The 18,372-nt window shown below is 43.8% G+C and overlaps 1 protein-coding gene across 2 annotated transcripts in view; it reads left to right on the top strand.

Annotated features, from left to right (window-relative positions):
* The window catches only part of AK5 (adenylate kinase 5), a 171,730-nt gene that overhangs the window by 107,470 nt on the left and 45,888 nt on the right, over positions 1-18,372 (top strand). For both annotated transcript variants that reach the window (XM_074221136.1, XM_074221137.1), the window contains exon 8: positions 1,548-1,618. In XM_074221136.1, the coding sequence (XP_074077237.1) occupies positions 1,548-1,618 (71 nt within the window). The remainder of the gene's footprint in view (positions 1-1,547; positions 1,619-18,372) is intronic.

The following is an 18,372-nucleotide window of genomic DNA, read 5'->3' as shown; positions in this document are numbered from 1 at the left end:
AGCTAGGATCTTTACAAATATCATCTCACTTGAACTCCTAGGCATCTGGGATGACATGATGCAGTCCCTAAAGTAACCTCATGGAGTTTATAATGAAGTAGAGGGAAAAGAGTGAGAGACAGCTAATCAGAGATCATATTAGGAAACACATCCGAAAGTAGTGAAACAAGGGGATGTGTGATGTCATGGTCATGATCCTTGATTTAGAACTTTAAGGGACCTTTGTGTCCAGTCCAACCCTGCCATTTGACAGGTGAAGGAAGTGGAGTGACTTGCCCAAGGCCATTCAGCTTAAGTAAGTGGCAGAACCAATATATGAACCTGTTCTTACTCTACTCCCTCCATGTCTGATGGTCTTTCTGCCCTTCTGGAAGAGAGGAGGGGAGGTCTGAGGGAGGACCATGATGTTGCACTTTGAAGGATGGCTAGGATTTCAAGAAAAAGAATACACCAAGGAGAGGGAAGGTCACTTCCAGCCATTTCCCCTTAGAGTGTAAGCTACTTGAGGGCAGGGTCTGCCTCCTAGTGCCTGGGACAGAGTCAGTGCTTAATGACTGCTTCTTGACTGACTGACTGAACTCAACCTTTGTCTCCAGCTATCTCCCACTGGAACTTTGCTCTGAGCAGATTTTCCTCCAGAAACTGAGAGCTGAACACAAGACTTCATTTCGCTTTCCAGGCTTTGCCACTGGAACATGATGGCAGGGAGAAGTCCCAGCACTTAACATGGTGTCTGGTGCACAGTCGGTGCTTCACCCTTTAGTCACTCATGCCTAGGTGTAAGGAGCAGCCAATGGGCTTGTTCAGTGGGCAAAGAGCTCTAGGTTGTGGAAAGCTAGGACATTATGGAGGGTCTCAAATGCTAGCTAGCTAGCATCAACCTTGTTGAGACTAGACCCTCGTGCCATAAAATAAGCCTTATGACATCTGCTGCTGCACCTCCCCCCCTGCTCTTCCCATAAGTAAGCTTATGGAGGGCAGGGAGTTTTTTTATTTTGCAATTATATTCTCAGTGCTTTGGAATTAGGAAGTGGTTAATATTGGCTTTTTTTTTTATTCATTCACCCATTCATCCATTCATTCATTCAGCTGCGAGACTGCCTTTCCCACTTTCAGTATGGGTTCCAAAGCTAGCTAGGCTGTCACATGACTCCATTGAGGTCTCCCCTTTTCCCATTTGGTTTTTGCTGGAGGCTTTTCATCCTCCCCAGAGAAAGGGTAGCAGCCCACCCTCATCAGCCAACATCAAATAAAAATACAAAAAATGGTTGTGCCAGAATTGACCTCAGACTAAACTGGGTCTGTTGGGGGGATGGGTGGGGAAGGGAATCTCCTCTCATGGAGTTCCCTCTCTCTGCACACTCATCTATCCCCATAGATGTTTCTGTAGCTTCTCCTCAATGAACCAGACTTGGTTGAATGAACAGGAATAAGTGAGCCCAAGTGTCACCTTCAGAACTTGAACGGAGACAGGCGGAGTCACCGATGATTACCAAAGATGCTGCTGCCCACAGCTTCACTAACCTCTCTCTTCCTTTTCTAACTAGGGTCCAGCGACTTTGACCTCTGTGTGGGCACTGGAGATGGGATGGAGGCAGCGTCTGACTTGGAGGACCAGGTAAGAGCAGCTTTCCAATGCCATCCTTTTTCTCAAAGATCTAAGGAGCTCTTAGCCTTCCAGACAAATGTTTACCAGCCAGCATGGAGGGAAGGCAGGAAATGAACACAAGAGCCACTCCTCAGTTTGAGCTACCTTGTGAGCATTCTCCATCATTTTCTCCAGTCTAGACAATCAACAAAACAATAAATCAGACCCTGACTTGTCCCATGTGCTGATTTATGAGGTATAAATGTTCACACTGAACATCTCACAGTTTTCTCTCCTGAGAGAGCAGCATTGGCTCCGACACTTCTGCCAACCTCGCCCCTTGGGCAGTCTGGTGAAGCCAATGGACCCCTCTCAGAATAATACTTTGAAGGCCATAAAATAAAGGCAAAGGATTATTACAAAGGATCCCAATTATTTTGAAATAAGGATGCAATTTTTCCCATCCAAGTTCACAGGTCCCCTGAAACCTAGCTGTGCCCTTAAGGATCCCTGATCTAATGGCCACTCCTCTTTTGGCAGGTTAAAAACAACATTTTCTGTAGCTCTTTCCAACCATCCATCATTTTGTAATCATTTGTGATTATTCACACACCCTTAATAGCTGCTTTGATCTATAATTGAGAAAGATGCACAGATTTAAGACATGGGAAGTTAAATTGAGTTTTCTCAGCAAACAATTCTCCCAGGTCTCAATCCTTTGTCATTACCCATCAACCAACATTTATTTATTGGGCCCTTACCAGAGAGGTGAAGGAGAAGAGCATTAGCCGAAGAAGCTCTGTGCATTTTTTGTTAGAGTAAAGCAAGTGAGGCCTCTAGGAGCAGTGCCCCTAATGAGGAATTTTTGGAGCTGAGTTAAATAGCAAGGAATGATTGGCACAAAGCAGTCCCTTTGCTAGGGGAGGAAGGAGGTAGTGGTAGTACAGGGGAGGAGGAGGAAGAGGGGTGAGATGGAAATCCCAGAAATCAGACAATTGGGAGGTTGTGAGGGACTATTGGGGGGGGGGGCAGGAAGGGAATGGGGCAGGACAAGGGTTAAGCAGTGGGTAGGAGGACTGCCATCTGGTAGCTTCCATTTTCACATGTTATTCTTGCTAACTAAGTGCTAAAACCAAAAGGTTCTATGATGCTGAAAGGACTCCAAGGGCTAGTGGCATTCCCCAAATTCAGCCCCTGGAGTAGAGCTCCCTCTCTCTAAGTACACTAAATACAATAGTGTCTGAAAATGGGGCTTGGAGCTCTGAATTCAAATCCTACTTCAGACACTTGCTTAGCCAGTTTCACCATCTATAAAATATAGAACCCTAATTCCAAGAACTCCACAGGGTTATTGTGAAGATTAAATTGAATAATGCTTGTAGAGGACTTTGAAAAACTTAAAATAACTGTTGTATATTATTATTATTAATCATAATTAATAATACCTGCGTCACTCAAATTTCCTGCTGATCGTGCCTTCTCTCTTAACTCATGCCCCCCATTTCTCTCTACATCTATCTGTACTTAGTTGTTTGCACATGGTCTCCCAATTAGACTAGGCGCTCTCTGAGGGTAGTAATTATCTTTTCCCTTTCTTGTCTCCCCAAGGCTTAGCACAGTAGCTAGCATACAGTAGGTGATTAATCAATACGTTGTTGACTTTTGCTTCTGATAAAGTAAAACATCAGAAAGTCAGAAGCTTTCTTCATCTTCATCCAGATGTCTTGACACCAGTCATAAGTCAAATAAACATTTTTCTTATTCTTTTTTTCCAGTCTCAGCCAAGGTTGGGTTGCTTCAAGTGAATGCTTACTGGTGCCCCAAAGTTATGACTCAGTAGATAGACTAATCTTACTTCTATTTCAAGAGGCAGGACGAGGGTAAATTCAGGAAAAAGTTCATGGTCTATTACAATATCCAGAATTCATATTAAAGTTGAAGGTGAATCCTGAACAGTGGGTGTGAGCAGGCTGCAACACAATATTCACCCAAAATGGTGCAGGAGAAGTGATCATTGCAGCAATGTGTGCCAGGATCAGGGAGTGGCCCAGTTGGTTGGCAAGGGTGAGGAGCCAGAAGCAAAAAAGCCCAGGTGTCCTACCACTGGTCATGCAATATCAGGAGAATGAGAGGAAGGGTCGGGAAAGCCCTGGGGAGCTCCTATAGGAGGATAAAGGCAAGAGCTACACAAGGCTGAGAGACCACAATGGTTGTGCTCTTCACTAAGGGAAGATGGATGGACCCATACTACCAGATCACAGAGTCATCACAAGATCCAAGGGTTCTCACTGGCCCTGGAAGAGAATCCTCACCAAAAAGGCATGTGAATGGTTATGAAATCATATATTTTAAACTCTGAAAATGTTCATCTGGTCCAATGTACACACTTTACAGAGAAAGAAATTGAGGTGAGGGTGATTTAAACAATTTGCCTAAAGTCATACACATAAGTATAAAAGGTGAGATTTGAACTCAGAATACCTACTTTTGAACCACTATACCTCACTGCCTCAAAATGAAGACCCCTAAGAAGGGGCTGCACCTCTTGAGGGCAGCCCACCCCACTTTGGAAGCTGTCATTATTAGGAAGTCTTCCCAAGCATCAAGCCAACAATGACTTCTTTGCATCATCCATCCACAGTCTCCTTTTGGAGACAAAAAGTTCCAGTATAATTGGGCTATATTGTAGCCTTTCAGATTTGACTTAAAGACTTGCTCTCCTGTATTCTCCAGAGGTCTCTTCTCCAGGCTAGTTCATGAACTCAAGTCTTTTCACCATCCCAGTTGCTTTCCTGTGGACACTGCTCAGTTTATAAATGTCCTTCTTAGATGGAGGACTGACCACACAGTGCTCCAGATGAGGTCTATGAGGGCAGAATGCAGCAGGACTGATCCCTCCCCAGAGCCTGGCAGCTCTGCCCTTCAACACAGCTGCATGACACTAGTTTTTTGGTTGCCACATTCCACTGTCAATTCGAATGAACCTAAAGTCTACCCCAACCCCCCCATATCGGTTTCATAACAGCCACTATCCCCCCTCCTAGACTGTCAAGTTGGTCTTTTGTCCCCAAGAGCAATGCTTCATATTTCCCCCACTGACTTTCATCTCATTAGATTCAGCCCAGCGCTCCAGATTTGAGATCCCTTTGGATCCTCACTTTTTATGCTCTGTACTAGGTAATCCTCCAAGCTTTGCGTCATCACATGCATTTGATGTTCTTATCTACACTACTGGCAAAAGCATTAGACAGTGTCAAGCCAAGCTTGGATCTCTGAGGCATTCTATTGGAGACATGCTGCCACACTAACCCTGAACCATTACTGACCTGTGGACTCTCAGAACCCAGTCATCCAACCAACTCTGAATCCATCTGAGGGATGTGAATAGGATGAGATACTTTTTCAAGAGCCTTGCTAAAATCTAAGCAAACTTTATCCACAGCATTCCCCTCATCTCCAAAGTAGTAATTCTGACAAAGAAAATAAGGTCCTTCCATAATGTGTTCTCAATAACTTCTAAGTTGTGAACTTTGGACCTGAGGGAGAATCCTACTGAACCAAGCATGCCTGAAGATTGGGCAAGAATGCATGGTGATGGGATATCCAACCATGCTGAGCTCAGAGTATGGGTGAATTGGAGAAGTACTGGAAATGTAAGAGTTACAGCCTTCAGAGAAAAGTGAAGTCATGGCTGACTCTATCCAGACAGAGGAGAGAGATGCTTGTGAACTTGGATTCAGAAAATGAATCAAGTTCCCAAAGTACCTTCCCACCTCTGCCTTCTTCAGTCCCTGAAATGCCCGTGGGATTACATAGGAAACTCATTGTGCTTAAATGTTATTTTAAAAACCAACTTTTTAAGTTCCTAGACCCCAGGTCAAGAAGCCTTGTCATAGGGTGCACCTCTCAATCCAGGCATCTCTTTTTATTTTTTTATTTTTATTTTTTTTTTTTGCCAGGCAATGGGGTTAAGTGGCTTGCCCAAGGCCACACAGCTAGGTAATTATTAAGTGTCTGAGACCGGAGTCCTGACTCCAGGGCCGGTGCAGGCATCTCTTTTTAGAACTAAATGGGTTCCTTTGAGAGAGACCACAGACAGCTGAAGGTCCACCAAAATGTCCCCAATATGTAAAAATGACTCTTCTCCAACAGAACAGGGATGTCCTAGAGTGATGCCTCTCTAGAAAAGAGAAGTTAGATACAAAATATGAATTATGACACATATGACCTGGCACATTTGCTGCTGCCTCATGATTAATGATGATGGTGATGAAAATGCTTTTAAGTAGCATCTAATGGTAGGTTGGGTTTTTTTTTAACTTAGCACTCAGAGTATAGTTACCACTCAGTCTCTACCATATGTCTGTGCCTTGTAACTAAGAAACCTGCAGGGTTTTTTGTAACTAAGAGCCTGCGGGCTCTGCCCAGATAGTCTACATCAAACTCCATTTCTTAGGGAGGATATAAAAATGTCGATCAGAGAAGTCAGTCAAAGGTGGGCAGGAAACGCTGAGACAAGAGACAGGCAGCATTCCTTCAGCCCACAGGGACTCTGGGTAGATTTTGGGACATTCGTGGCAGAGGTGGGGAGCATCGCCTTCATGCAGCCAACCACAATAGTGTTTGCAAAGTCCATGTAATTTTGTCACCCAGAGAAAGCAGACAGAAGCTTGAAATCTCAATCATGCTCATGGTACTTTGAAATTCCAGTAGTTATGGGAGCAGCTTCTGGATACACATGAGCACATTCTTCTTATCTTCTAAATGCATCTTAATAATGCTGGTTTCTAATATATTCCTGTGGATTTTATTTTATGTCTCTAAAACCATGATTCTGAAAAGGGGTCCATAGTTTCACCAGACTGCTGCCAAAGAGGTCCAGGATACAAAATAGGTTAAGAAACCCTTTCCCCCCAAAATTTTTAAGGATTCCTTCTATGTTTGATCTCCACCCCACCTGCCCAACCTTAGCTCTTACTAACTAGTCTTCTTCACCTAGTCTATATTCTGACCAAACTATATGACTCCACCCTCTGTGTTCAACCTTCCACTAGCATCTCTGTGTCTTGGCTCATGATCCAGGTCAGTCTCTACTGAGTCTCTGTCCTTCCCTTCCATTGAGATCTAGGTTTAGTTGCTACCTCTTCCATGAAGCCTTCCCTAAAGGCCCAGCTAAAAGGGCCCTTTCCCTTATCACACTCTTCATGGCCTTCTGCCGGGACCAGGGTCTTCTTTTCATTGGCTCCACATTTCTTTGAATCATATGCATTTGTGGGTCTGTCTTTTCTTTCATTAGACTGGAAACTCTCTGAGAACCAGATAGGTGTCGGCTCTTTCCTTTCCCAACTTCTAGTCCATTGAACTTATCAATGAGCATTTAATTGCCTACTTTGAGCTATGAATTAAGCTGGACTCTAGGTATGAAAGAACCAGATGAATCTGGCTCTCCCCTCAGGGAGCTTGCACTTTGCAAGAGGAGATGACATATCCCTGGACTTGGGGGTGGGGGGAGAAGTCACTAAATTTAGCAGAATTCAATTTAGGCTCCCCTTTCTCAGGATAAGCCCACCTCCCCATCTCCACACAAGCCAGAGTCCCTGGTGCAAAGACATCGCAGTCAGCCCCACGCTCCTAAATTAGCTTTTGGGTAGCCACCGCTCATTGTTGACTCATACAGAATGAGAAGTTCTTTAAACTCCTAAATCTCCAGGCACAGCTTGCTCTCTATTTGCTGGTGTTGTTTTTTTTAAAAAGTTCTATTGATGTGTTTTGTTTTTACATTATATTTACAGATCACCCCAACTCCAGGAGACTTCTCTTGGAACAAAGCAAAACAATTAGGCAAAATGAACAATACAATGACCTCATCTTACAGGGCACGCAACATTCCACATCTGTAGCATCCCCACCTCTCTATTTCAATTGGTTTTTTAAATTAATAGAAATCTATTTTCTCTCCCTCCCACCTCACTAGAAAAAAGGGGAGGACAAGAACAAATTCCTTATAACAAATATGCAGAGTCAAGCCAAACCAGATCCCCTCATTGGCTGCAGATAGAAATGCACACATCTCATTCGTCACCCTCACTTTTTCAACCTGAGAATCGATTGGACAGCACATTTTCACCACTGGGATCCTAGGTGGTCATTGTAGTAATCACGGTTCTTCGAGTTTTCAAAGTTATTTGTGCAACATAGTTGTTGTATACTGTGTTCTGGTTTTGCTCATTTTCTTTATCAGGCTACAAAAGTCTTCCAAATTGTTTGTTTTTATAATATTGAACTTAACTGTATACATTGTTCTTCTGGCTCTGCTCACTTCAGTTTTTGTTGATTCACAAAAATTTTTCCAAGTCTTTTAGAATTTCAACAATTCAACTATCTTTTACAAAGTACCTAGGACAGTGTCAAACACTGTCCTAAGCTCATAAAAAGTGGCAAAAAGTCGGGCCCTACCTTCAAGGAGCTTACAATCAAAGAGAGGAGACCAAGTGAACTCTAAACAAGATAAACAGCAATAATGAACAGAGCGAAGGCTTCCTAGACAAGATGAGATCTTAGCTGAGACTTGAAGGAAGCCAAGGAAGTCAGTAGTCAGAGTGAAGGAGGGAGATTTTCAGGCAGGGGGTGGGGTAGATAACCAGAGAGAATGCCCAGAGCCCAGAGATGGAACAGCCGGGAGGACAATGTGACCCTGGATTTAAGCATGTTAGGGAGTGAGCTGTAAGAAGACTAGAAAGAAAATGATGAACAGGATGCTCTCGGTAAAAAACTTAAGCAGATGCAATAGATCTACCTTATACAAAGGAACAGCAATAGTGTGGGATGATCAACTCTGAATGACCCATCATTTCTCAGCAATGCTGTGACCCAAGAGAACTTTGAAGGCCTTATGATAAAGAATCCTATTCATCCCAAAGATAGAGTTAATGGTGGCTGAATAGAGACTGAAGCAGACTTTTTTCCCAATCAATTTTTCTTGAGGTTTCTCATGCGGGGCGGGATATGTTTACTTTTACCATGTGACTATTGTAGTCGTGATTTTCATGGCTACACATTTTTATCCTACACCAAGTAACTTGCTTTCTCATTGAGGGGGAGTGAGGGTATGGGGTAAGAAGTGAGAGAATTTGGAACTCAAGGTTCGGGAAGTCAGTGCTAAAAGTTGCTTTTGCATGTAGCTTGTGGGGAAGGTGATTGAAAATAAGAAGTATCTAAGGGGAAAAGACTGGAAGGAGAGGAAGGGACTGGGTTATGGAGTTTTTGAATGTCAAGCAGAGCATTTTAAATTTGCTACTGGAGGAGACTGGGAGCCTTTGGAGTTAATTGAGTAGGGAGACATGATTGGGCCTGTGCTTTAGGAAAAACACTTTGCTAGCTGAAGGGAAGATGGACTGGAATGGAGAAGATACTTGAGGTTCCCCAGAGCCTACTCCAATAGTCATGGCAAAATCAAAGGAGATAAGGAGGTGCATGTGAGAGATGTGCAAAGAGAAACTAGACAGAATGGATCCGGTGAGGAAGAGATGAGAAGTCCCGGAACTCCTAGATTGGGAGGCTGAGGGACTAGGAGGATGAATTTTTTTGCCCTCTACAGGAATGGGGAAGGGTTTGGGGGAAAGATGAGTTTTCTTTTGGACATGCTGAGTTTAAAATGCCACTGGACATTGTGTCCAAGATGTCCTAAAGACAGTTTTAGATATGAGACCAGAGGGGTACTGAAAGTACCACAAGGAGTGAGTACCAAAGCTGATGCAATCTTGAAAGATGATTTATATAAAAAAAAAAAAAAAGGGATGGCCCTAGTAGGTCCCCTACTCTTTTGGAGTAGAAGAGAAATTTTTATATCCTGGGGAACTTTTTAATAATGCTCTTCCTCCTTCCATCTCTCTCTCTATTCTTCTGTTTGTTTCTGTCTTTCTTTGTTTCCATTTCTCTGCCTCTTCATCTCTCTGTCCCCATCTGTCTGTCTGTCTGTCTGTCTGTCTCTCTCTCTCTCTTAATGAGGGTATCTCATTTATCCATTTTCATTTCTGTACTATGAGTTAAGCCCTATGGCAGGGTTTCTTAACCTGAAATCCTGGACTTTAAAAAATTTTATAATCTAATTCACCATAATTAGTTTCCTTTGTGATATCAAGTACTTCTTATGCTTTTAAAAACATTATTCTGAGAAGGGGTCCATAGATTTCATCTGACTGCTGCCTGAGGGGTCTATGGCACAAAACATCTTACTCTGTGATTTGATTGGCATTAATCAATATACACAAGGTAAGTGTTTTTAGGAGAGGCACTTGGGACTGGGAAAGGGTGAGGCAGGCAGCTCAGGAGAAGTTGCAGGCATAGGAGGATAACCCTTGAACAGAGTTTCGAAGGAAATGAAAGATTTAAGGAGTCAGAGGCATTCCAAATTGAAGGAAGAGCCAAGGACAAGTAGCCAGAGATGTTCTGTCATGTGAGAGAATGGGATCAGTTACTCCCTTTGATATTTGTGAGCTGGACACCCACCAGAAGTCACAAAAGCCCCCACAAGAGAGCTGTAGAGTGGGCGAGGAGTCAGGGTAGGCCATCTGGTCTACCATCTGCCAGGAGCTCAATGGAAAGGTCAATTCTGTGATTTACTACAATGACATACCCTCAACCACATTCACACTCCTCTCTAGACTCATTAATGTTCATCTTCTCAGGTCAACGGAGACCTACTCCCTGCCTTTCCACCAACTCACCGGGTACGATTGAGGTATCAGGTATGAGGTCATCTGAAAGGTGCAATAGGGAAGGAAAGGAGGGAAAAGACTTGTCCCAGACAATCTCTATGATTCCTTCCAGCACTAGACTTCTTGGATGAGAGCAAAGCAGTGTGAAACGGGCCTCAGAGTGCGAAAGACCCAAGTCTGAGCTCTGCCCCAACACACATTTGCTGAGTAACCTCAGAGACCCAAGCAACTCTCTAAGAACTAAATCAGAAAAAAGGGACCAATCTGCACGGATGGCCAGAGTTTCCCTGTGTCGATGAAATCAGTCTAGTCCCTAGCCTCCTGGGGAGGGGAAAGGCAAGCAACTTTACCCTGGACGCTTAACTGTTTACAGACAGCTCTTGTAGTCCTAGCACAGAAACAAAGAAGTGTAGCTGACACCGAGCCAGCAAGACCATTTAAAATAGAAAGTTGCCAGATGGCACCTGCCTCCTCCCACCGCCCAATGCCTTCCAGGTGAGCCCACTCCCCACCCCCACCCTTGCTGGGGTCTCTACCCCCTACATGCAAACACACATATAGACACACATGTATGCATGCACAGCCACAAAAAGTGGCTCAGGGGGTCTATTTCAGGCTGCTCACCATGAGCAGATTTTTTTGAAGTTTATCCAAAGTGTGAAAACTGCCTTTGCACTCTTCCAACATGTTCTTAAAGCCCCAGCTGTTCCCAAAGGCAACAAACTGCAAATGTCACAATAGAATAGTTTGTGAACTTTAGAGCTTCGGTAGAGTCAGGGAAACTGTAGCTGTTCTGATGGGTCAGTCAGACGTCCCTGCTGAGCCCCACATGGGCCAGATGGACAGGACCAGATGTAAGAAGCACATTTGTCTTATATCCCCACGTGGAACCACATGGCTTTGTCATGGAGTCAGTTGGCTGCCAACAGCAAAGGTGAAAGCAAGGAAAGGGGAGAACATCAACCAGAGAAGGGAAAGCAAGCTCTGCATTGAGTATTTATAGCTAAAATCATCTGCTGCTGTTGTCAGCAGCTGGACAGCAAAGGGGTCATCTTCTTTGTCTTCAAAAGCTTGGGGGGTTTGGACTGACTGATTCTGAAAGCAGAAATGTAGAGAGACAGACACAGAGAGACAGAGACGGGCAAATAAATAAATGGATAATCTAGTCAGAGAAAGAGAGAGACAGACAGATGGATAAGAACCTTTCACTATTCTTGGAAGTTATACTAGGAATATTCTTTTGTTTTCAGAATAAATGTTAATTATTTAGTCATGGAGTTCTATCACTTATAAGGTTGCTTTTGACCCAGCAATTTAATGTCATTCAAGGCAAATGTCTCTTCAGCATTCATGTACATTGGCTTCTGACTGTGATGAATTTTAAGGAGATTGAATACCCAAGAAATCTTTGCAAATGGAAATTTTTAAATTTTGAGATCCAAACTGACATTTGTTCCCCAGTGCAGGGACTTCCTCCATCAACAACATGGCCATTTGCCAGTCTTGGGATGTAGGGTGAAAGGTGGAAGGAGCTTCAGAGATTGTTCACTCCAGCCCTTGTATAGACAAGGGAACCAAAGCTGAGAGTGGAAATGACTTGCCCAGGATGGCCTAGCTCATGTGTTGGAGGCAGAATTTGAACTCGGTACTACCTGGTTCCAATTCCAAGTGCTGCATCTGGTATGCCACCTCTCCATCTCTGAGAGCTGAGAAATGAAGTGACCACCTGTGATCACCCTACTTGATATCATATCAGAGACATTTGAACCCATGTCTTTGTCATTCCAGAACCAGCCATCCCTCCACTACAGTCAGTCAACCAGCATTTATAACATGGTTACTATGCTCCAGTCACTGTGTTAAGGGCTGGAAACACACACACACACACACACACACACTAAAAGCTAACAAAGCTTCCAACCACACCAAGACTTTTGGGACATACCATATATAACCAGTATTTTTATATGACTTTAGGATGGAAAACTTGACCCACATTCTCTCAAAAAATGCAAAAGACCTCCAGTTCACATTCTAATAAGAAACAGTTTGCTAACTTTCAATCACAGAATGCTCAGGTTCAATAGGAAACCGAGGTTGAAAAGAATGGGAGAAATGATCCATAAATAAACTAATTCATTCAAAGAGGACTTTCCCTGCAGTACACCCTCATGTGCATCTTACAGATGAGGAAGCTGCAGTCAGAGATGTCCACCTGGAGATTTCTCTGACTCCAAGCCCAAGCCTCTGCCTCCTTTGGCATCCTGCCCCTCACAGGGCCAACTCTTAACCTAGGACCAACTGCTCTATTGTCTTCTCATTTCTTTAGAAATTTGATTCTTCAGGCTTATCACCTGACAGGATTTTCATGATTCTTTTTCCCTTAGAACTGGTTGAAATCTTGTTCTTTGGTGGGGGTTGAGGTTTAGATGGAGGCAGAGACTCTCACCAACAGTGAATGAAATCTAAATTGGACCATCCAATAATGGGAAGCTTGGGCCAGATGAGGCCATGGGTCAGATGTTTTCTGGAGATGAAAGGAAAAATGAACAGCTGTGACACTGAAAATGAAAACTCCTATAAGATAGAAGCACTGGAAGGAAAGGGAAAGGCTAGACCCAGTCTGAAATTGTGCCATTTTACATCAAAGTGATTACAAAGAGCTGGAGAGGGGGCTGGTCAGAGTAATCAGACTTTTTATATAAACTTGGCAGACTGCCCCAGAGTGGGAAGAGGCTCAGTGATGCTACTTACTTCCTGGGATCCTCAGTTACTTCATCTGCAAAATGGACCAGAATGTCCCCTAAGGTCCCTTCTCACTTTGTTTCCATTGGATTGAGAAAAGAAAGATGGAGAGAGGCAATGAGGAAAGACATGGGGAGCTCAAAGTCAGCCCACTGCTCCATTTTTGCCCATAACTAAGAGCCTCCTGCTTAGCATCAGGAAAATTTCCCAGCAATGAAAGCTGGCCCAAAGTGCAGTCAGACAGTCCCCAGGCATTCTAGAGGTTGGACACAGAAGGTCAAAGGCCAAAGGCCAAAAGCAAGCTGACTTTTGCTTTAGGGAGCTTCTAAGTAAGTCTCCCTTTGTCATTTGATTTTCTTCAATTACTGAAAAACCTAGCTTTTGCTCTCTCCTTCCTCCAGAATCCCCTGGGGAATGAGCGGCAAAACTCAGACCCAGGTCTTTGGATCCAAGTCTGGTGCCCTTCTTTGGCACCCCCCCCCCCAACTGGGCTGGCCTGGATGGGCTCCAGGACCTTCCTTCCAGATTCTGGGATCTTGAGCAGGAGGGTGAGTGAGGAAAAAAGCAAGAGCAACCCAGGGAACAAGTTACTGAGCAGGACTTAGAAGGCTTAGTTCCTTGGGCTGGTCTTTCTTTTATTATCAACAACATCATTAAAAACACACATTCTTATCTCAAATAATAATGGCAAAAAGCTTCCCGGAGAGCCACTTTCATTTGGAATTAATCTTGGGGAAGAAACATAGCTCCCACTGAGCAAGTCAGCAGGCAGAGGTGCCTTGAGATCTAGGTAGTCTACAGCTTTGGGGCCACAGAATGTTTGAAAAATTCATTTATTAAGCACTTACTGCAGGTCAGACCTTGTGCTCAGGGCTGGGGATACCAAGTCAAAAAGATGGTCCCTGCCCTCAAAAAGCTTACATTCAGATAGAGGAAGAGATCCAGAAGTTCATTTTGTTCTGGAAGTCTCAGAGATGGTGACTGGAGTCATAAGGCAGTTGATTGATGGAGCCCTCTAGGAATGGTAGCCCTGACAAAGCTAATGAAGGCAAAGAGAGGGAGTTGGGGTCCTAGAGGAAATGGAGCATGGGGCACCCAGAGTGAAAGGCTATGGACATGGGGGCATAGGGCAGCTCGGTGGCAAAGTAGGCAGGTCTGCTTCAGTGAGGAAGAGTCACCTTCAACTCAAATCTGACCTCACACACTTACTAGCCACATGATCTTGGAAAAGTCACTTGACCCTATTTGCCTCAGTTTCTTCATTTGCAAAATGAGCTGGAGAAGGGAATGGCTAACCCTTCTAGTACCTTTGCCAAGAAAATGGCAAATGGGGGCACAAAGAATCAGACATGACTGAGATAACTGAACAACAAGAACAGATCAAAGGGAGCTAAAGGCTGGGGGGGGGGGTCCCAGAGCAGGGGCTCAGTGTTTCATGAAGTGGGAAGCAAAGTTTGGAACCCTGCTCCACCCTCCTCTTTTATCCATTGGCTCCCTTTGTCCCACTGGGCTCTTTTCTACCCCATTTCTTTGTTGGCAATATGTCACAGCCTAACCTTGCCCCCCACCCCTCTGCCATTGCCTTCTGAATGACCTGAAACCAAAATAGCTGTCTTAGTGATGTCACCAAACTAAATGGGATCTCAGAACCTCTTGGCCCTGCCCTCCTTTTTACAGAAGAGGAAACTGAGGACCCAAAGTTCTCCATTCCACACTGACCAAGTGACAGGAATTGACTCAAGCTCAGATCACCTGCCTCCTGGTCAGATGAACCTTCCCAATGTCCCAACAAGGACATGTAGCCTCTGTGTAGCCAGAGAAGGTTTCCTCATTGTGAACACTCACTCTTGGATTTTTTTTTTTCTTTGCATCTCCAATGACTAGCACAATGTCCTACCAATAGTGGGCATTTATAAATAATCATTGAGTTGCATTGAATTGAAAGACATGAGTTCAAATCCTGGTGTGCTCTCCCCATATCTCTTCCCAGCTGTCATGTTCTTTCCTTCTTGAATTGTCCTAAAGACTTTTGTTTCACTGTACATTGTTATAGCTCCCCAAGAAAGGTCCCTTGAGGACAGAGCCCAAATCATTTCATCTGTATCCCCACTTCCAAGATCGGGGTCTGGCCTAGAGTTAGTGATGAGTATTTGTTGAAATGAATAAAAATGATGTTATTACAAACACAGAGCAGCTAACTTGCCAGTAGCCTACTTGGGCTCCAAAATGCTCCATGAACATCTGGCATTTAATATTTATTTGGGAAAGGGGGAGATGCTGGTATATACTTGCTATTTCATCAATGAAAGGCATTCCCAACCTGCTAACTGCCTCCTCTGGTGTAGATAGCAGCCTATTAGTGACTGGTAACCAGAAAAATTTCCTAGAGTAATTAACTGGTGATGGAGCAACTTATCCACAGAATTACAGGGTCACCGAACTGAATCACAGAGGTAGGACTCAAACACGGGTCCCATAATTCCAGAGCTTCACGGGACTTTGGAGATCATCTGATCTACCCCATGAGCTAACAGAAAACTGGGACTCTGGGAGGGTCAGGGTATTGATTACCATGCATCTTCCTGACTCCCAAATCCAATATTCTATCCATTACCCCACACTGCCTCTCTTCACTCATGTTACCATGATTATCTGTGGTTAAGAACAGGACCAATTATCAAAGTAAAAGTAGAAACCTAAACAAATATATTAAGGAAGCATGCTCTACTGTGTGATAAGAGTTGCTCCTTCCCCTCCAGCCCCCATTGAGTGATCACAGAGAAATGGATCAGTGGAAGGAACATTCCACTTGCAGGGACCTGAGCTCTACCCCCTTGCTCCCTGGGAGACCTCCCAGTTTCTTCATCTATAAAATGGTGGAAGAGGTGGACTAGATGGTGTTTTCCACCTGTTCCAACTTCAGCTCATCCCCTTGGCACTGTAGGACTTTGGTAGTACCATCTATGCCACCAAAAGTGGCAGGCACATGGCTCCTAATTGCTGTTTTTAAAATCTCTACCCAATTTTATTGACTTAAGTTTTCCATGAAGGCATACTGGATTATTTTTACCAAAAACATTAGCAGGCAAAATCATGTTAAATTGACTAAATCATTACTTGGAGCCATTCATGGTGGAAAGTTATTGATTCCATTTCACACATGGGTAGTTTGACACCATTTGTCATGGAATTATTAATCATAGTGAGGTAGCAGATCTTGAACACTTCTAGGTTACCAGTCAGATGAAACGATTCTCTCTCTCAAGCCCGTTGTACTATTGATTTAATGAATAGAAGCCAATCTCCACATAGAATCAGGAATTCACTCTTTCTCCTTAATGGCCAGGGTGCCCTGCATGTATTTGGGGGTGGGGGAGGCGAAAGAGAGATTATCCTTGATACATATGAGTGCTTAATTTACATAATAGGTCCCAGTGCTTCATGGGAGTAAATTGGGAACCAGGAGAGTTGGTCTGGCAGTCTTAGGATAATGAGGGAGTAGGGGAACTTCTGAGAAAAGCAAGATCGGCTAGATACCATGGCTGGAGTGAGCCGTAGGCAGGAGCCTCCTCTCTCCACTCAAGTCTTCAGAATTTCCATCCACATAATATGCAGCCATGATGCCAGAGAGCTGATGAAGAAGAAACTCCTGACAGAGAAGGCCCATGTTTGTGGACCTGACCAGTGAGGGAATTTGTTTAGCTTGACCTTTTCTTCCTTCATAAGAAGGAGAGAATATCAATGCTTATCAATTGAAATGTTTTCATGTTTTTAAAGGTTAAGAAAATGTCGTGGAGATAGAACTGACAATATTTAGAATGTGACTGGATAAGTGAAGTGAGGGAGAATGAAAGTCCAAGATGGCACTGAAGTTGTGGGTGATGGCTAGGATGGCAAAGCCATCTTACCAGGCAGTTTCTCTGGTCCCATCTGTGTTGGGATTGCTAGAACCAAGAGAAGTTGGAGGCATTGAGGCTGTAATTCCTAGATTAGAGTTGACCCTTTGCCTTCCAGAGTCTCAGGGATTCCAGAGCCCTATTGACCAGATAAGAGAGTTTCTAAGACCATTCACCTTCCTGGTTCAATCTGGGCCCCCTTGATGGAAGCTCAACTTTTCCTCCACATTTCGCCAGACATTGGCAATTTGTACTCCTTCCCTCTCCCACCACCCACCATGATGTTGCACCACTTCTGGCTTTGGTCCAGTTTCTTTTATTTCCCTCTCATCTAGAGCCCTATGTGTTTCAAAAGTCAGAGGAGGAGAGCACATTCGTAGGAGTGGGTGAAAGGGAACGAACAATCCCGAAGTGCCTAGCATATTAAGGACACAAATAAATGCTTGTTAAATGGCAAAAAAAAAAAAAGACCTCTGGTGTTGGTGGAGAAGAATTGGTAGACATTGAGGAAGGAGCTCAGTGTAAAAGGCCAGATTAGAGGAGGTTAAAAATAAATTCTTTGGTGAGGAAGAAGTGGTATCATGTGTACACAGTCTTTCAAGAATTTGGCCGTTAAGGGGAGGAGAGACATGAGACAATGGTCATCCAGTCTTCAATGGAGGAGAACCTACCAGCCCCTAAGGCACTGTTATTGTTATAGCAGTTTGTTCCTCTTTGGAATAACTGTTGTTTGGTAGGAAGTTTTTCTTGGCATTCTGTTTCGGTGAGGATGAGGATTCTGTTACTGACACTGGATTGATCCCATTTCCAGAATTTAAGCCTTGATCTACAGACCTCTATGGCTTTTGTGTGCAGATATTCAAGCCCAAAGGAAACATTGACATAACCAGTGAGACAGATTCAAGTGTTCTAGCCGACAGTGGCACCATTCCATGGCCTTCAGAGCAGCCTCAATGTTACGCCCCAGTGATACGTTTGGAAAGGTGTATTTTTTAAATTCTAGAAAATGACCCGAACATATTAATTTCACTAATGAAGCAGGCAAAGAACAAAACCTAAGATCGTTGTCAAACAAGGGAAATATGTCCAGTGAATGGGGTCAACACAAAGCCAGAAAATAAATAGATGGTAGATAACAGGAAATTTTCCATATGGCCATGTCAAGAAACCCACTGAACCAAACTCACGCTAGCTTCTCTTTTTGTAAAAGAAAATGGTTCAAGATAGCAGTAAATGGCAACAGAAATGAAAATAACAAAAGCAAAGAGAGCTCTGAGTGAGCATAGTTCCACTATATTCTTCCTTCAACTCCCACTCCCCACCATCATTAGATATCCTACTCAGATAAGGGTGGCACATGAATTTATCTTGTCACAAGTATTGTCCCCCCCCCCATAAAAAAGGGAAAGGATCTAAGCAATAATGG

This window comes from Macrotis lagotis, chromosome 2 (assembly GCF_037893015.1).
Source record: "Macrotis lagotis isolate mMagLag1 chromosome 2, bilby.v1.9.chrom.fasta, whole genome shotgun sequence".
NCBI classification, from domain to species: Eukaryota; Metazoa; Chordata; class Mammalia; order Peramelemorphia; family Peramelidae; genus Macrotis; species Macrotis lagotis.
This window is presented reverse-complemented; position numbering and strand designations above follow the sequence as displayed.